We start from the raw sequence: 2,949 nt of genomic DNA, 5'->3' as shown, positions 1-2,949 counted from the left end.
GAGACAAGGTATGAGACAGAGAACAAGTATGAGACAAGGTATAGGAGACAAGGTATGAGACAAGGTATGAGCACAGGTATGAGACAAGGTATGGACAAGGTATGAGACGGATGAACAAGTATGAGACAGGGTATGAGACAGGTAATGGACGCGGTATGAACAAGGTATGAGACAAGTGTATGAGACAGGGTATGAGACAAGGTATGAGACAGGGTCATGAGACAGGGTATGAGACAGGTATGGGCAGGTATGGGCAGGGTATGAGACAAGGTATGAGAAAGTATGAGACAAGGTATGAGACAAGGTATGAGACAAGTATGAACAGTATGAGACGTATGAGAACAGGTATGAGACAGGTATGGGCAAGGTATAACAGGGTTGAGACAGGGTATGAGACAGGTATGAGACACAGGGTATGAGACAGGGTATGAGACAAGGTATGAGACAAGGTATGAGACAAGGTATGAGACAAGGTATGGGCAGGGTATGAGCAGGGTATGAGCAAGGATGGGGCAGTATGAACAAGGTATGAGACAAGGTATGAGACAAGGTATGAACAAGGTATGAGACAGGGTATGAGAACAGGTTATGAGACAGGGTATGAGAACAGGGTATGAACAAGGTATGAGACAAGAGTATGAGACAAGATTGGGGCAGGGTATGAGACAAGGATATGAGACAAGGTATGAGACAAGGTATGAGACAAGGTATGAGGCAGGGTATGAGACAAGGTATGAGACAAGGTATGAGACAGGGTATGAGACAAGGTATGAGACAAGGTATATGAGACGGGTATGATACAATGTATGAGACAGTATGAACAGGTATGCAGACAGGATAGACAGGTATGAGCAGGTATGGGGCAGGTATGGGCAGGGTAGGACAGTATGAGACAGGTATGAGACAGGTATGAGACAAGTATGAGACAGTATTGGACAGGTATGAGAACAAGTTATAATAGACAAGGTATGAGACAAGGTATGGAGCAAGTATTGAGACAGGGTATGAGGACAGGGTATTGAGACAGAGGTAGAGACAGGTATGAGACAAGGTATGAGACAGGGTATGAGACAGGGTATGAGACAAGGTTATGAGACAAGGTATAGACAAGGTATGAACGAAGGTAATAGGACAAGGTATAGACAGGTATGAGAACAGGTATGAGAAGGGTATGAGACAGGTATGAACAGGGTATGGAGAACAGGGTTATGAGACAAGGTATGAGACAAGGTATGAGACAAGGTATGGGGCAGGGTATGGGGCAGGGTATGAGACAGGGTATGAGACAGGGTATGGGGCAGGGTATGAGACAAGGTATGAGACAAGGTATGGGGCAAGGTATGGGGTAAGGTATGGGGCAAGGTATGGGGCAGGGTATGAGACAAGGTATGGGGCAGGGTATGGGGTAAGGTATGGGGCAAGGTATGGGGCAAGGTATGGGGCAGGGCTTGCACAAATACAGACTCATTTCCAATTGTGTTGCAGCTGCTACTGAGGCTACAGGCTGCCCATTGGCTCCCTCTCCAATATCTAAGCAAGTGAAATGCAGTGATTGGCCAGCAGTCTCCCCAGCCCAGAAAATCATTGGCTACAGCACCAAAAGGGTTTGTGTCACTTTAATTTGTTGTCAGAATTGAAAGCCAGTATAAAGAAAGGTTTGTAAAGATGAGGAGCAGTTTCCTGCTACTCAGGGGCGCTGGCACCCCAACTACCCCCCCATGCATGTGCTGAAAGCAGAGGGGGGCACAGGAAGCCAACGAGACATTAACATGAAGCAAATTGGATGGGGGTCTGTACTGGGCACATGTGGGGAGTCAAGTTACACATGAGGCTCGTGCACCCCCCCCCCCCCACACACACACACACGATGTTTAACCTCAGGCAGTGGGGGCCACTAGTGAACAGTAGATCAGTCATTGCAATTCCTTGTGCCCCCATGTGCTCCAGTGCCTGTGGCTGCTCCAGCATTGGCTCCCGGGGGCCCCTCAGCGGATAGTGTAACGTACATACGGCACCTCCACATCCTCGTCTGTCTCATCATTACAGCAAAGCTCAAACACCAGCGCCTTCACGTGCTTCCCCAGCTTCTTCCTCGACACTTTACTCACAATCTCCGTCATCCTGCAGGGGGGGCATAATGGGCCACGTTACAGGGGGGCACACGTTACAGGGGGGCACACGTTACAGGGGGCACACGTTACAGGGGGGCACACTGAACTGGATAAGAACAGATACATACGGTTGCTCCAGCCTCTCCTTTAGCTTGGCCGCAGGCATGAAGAAGGAATAAAGCATGGACACCCCCTGGGACAACATGGTGATCTCCAGCTTGTGTTCATCCTGCATGAAACGCACAACAACAACGTCACACAACAACATCAGCCACACAGACCCGGTGCCACATTTTGCCCCCTCACCTTAAAATAACCCAGGAATTGTTTGAGCGTCATCTCTTCGCCGTTGCTCTGCACCCCCTTTACTTCAAATCGGTCCCACAGAGTCCACTCATTGTCATAGTACTGCGGGGGGGGGGAGTGAGGGCAGGTTAGGGCTCAACAACACACAATTCCCCCCACAAAACATTAGTTCAGCTCTCACCTTGTGCTTTGGGGCAGCAATGGGCTCAGAGAAACCAAAGAACGGGAGCGCCAGGTTCAGGAAGCCATTTTTATACAACTCCAACTTCCTGTGGCCCTGGATGATTTTGTACAACTCCAGACACACCAGACCCACCACAGCGGCTGTAGTTGTAGCAATGGCGGGAATGATTTTCCCTGCAATCAGTTTGCTCTGTGCGGGGTACACAATTCATTTCATTCACAACATTTCCATGAGACAAAATGTCAGTTCTTTTTATTTTCATGTTACTTCAACAGTAATCTAAGCAACTCCCCAAAAGCCATTCATTCCTCATTCTCTGCACTGCTGCCTCTGACTCCTGATACAACT

At 48.8% G+C, this 2,949-nt stretch overlaps 1 protein-coding gene across 2 annotated transcripts in view; it reads right to left on the bottom strand.

Annotated features, from left to right (window-relative positions):
• Window positions 1–1,600: 1,600 nt before the first annotated feature.
• uba1.L (ubiquitin-like modifier activating enzyme 1 L homeolog) overlaps window positions 1,601–2,949 on the bottom strand; it is a 25,227-nt gene continuing 23,878 nt past the window's right edge. Inside the window, exons 23-26 of one of the 2 annotated variants that reach the window (XM_018228723.2) lie at window positions 2,599–2,790; window positions 2,418–2,519; window positions 2,240–2,340; window positions 1,601–2,121 (exon numbers count right to left, since the gene is read on the bottom strand). In XM_018228723.2, coding sequence (XP_018084212.1) covers window positions 1,986–2,121; window positions 2,240–2,340; window positions 2,418–2,519; window positions 2,599–2,790 — 531 coding nt within the window. In that variant the 3' untranslated portion in view covers window positions 1,601–1,985. 2 annotated transcript variants of the gene reach the window in all.

Source organism: Xenopus laevis, chromosome 8L, assembly GCF_017654675.1.
Source record: "Xenopus laevis strain J_2021 chromosome 8L, Xenopus_laevis_v10.1, whole genome shotgun sequence".
Taxonomy (NCBI): Eukaryota; Metazoa; Chordata; class Amphibia; order Anura; family Pipidae; genus Xenopus; species Xenopus laevis.
Note: the sequence above shows the minus strand (reverse complement) of the source record. Positions and strands in the feature narration are given on the sequence as shown.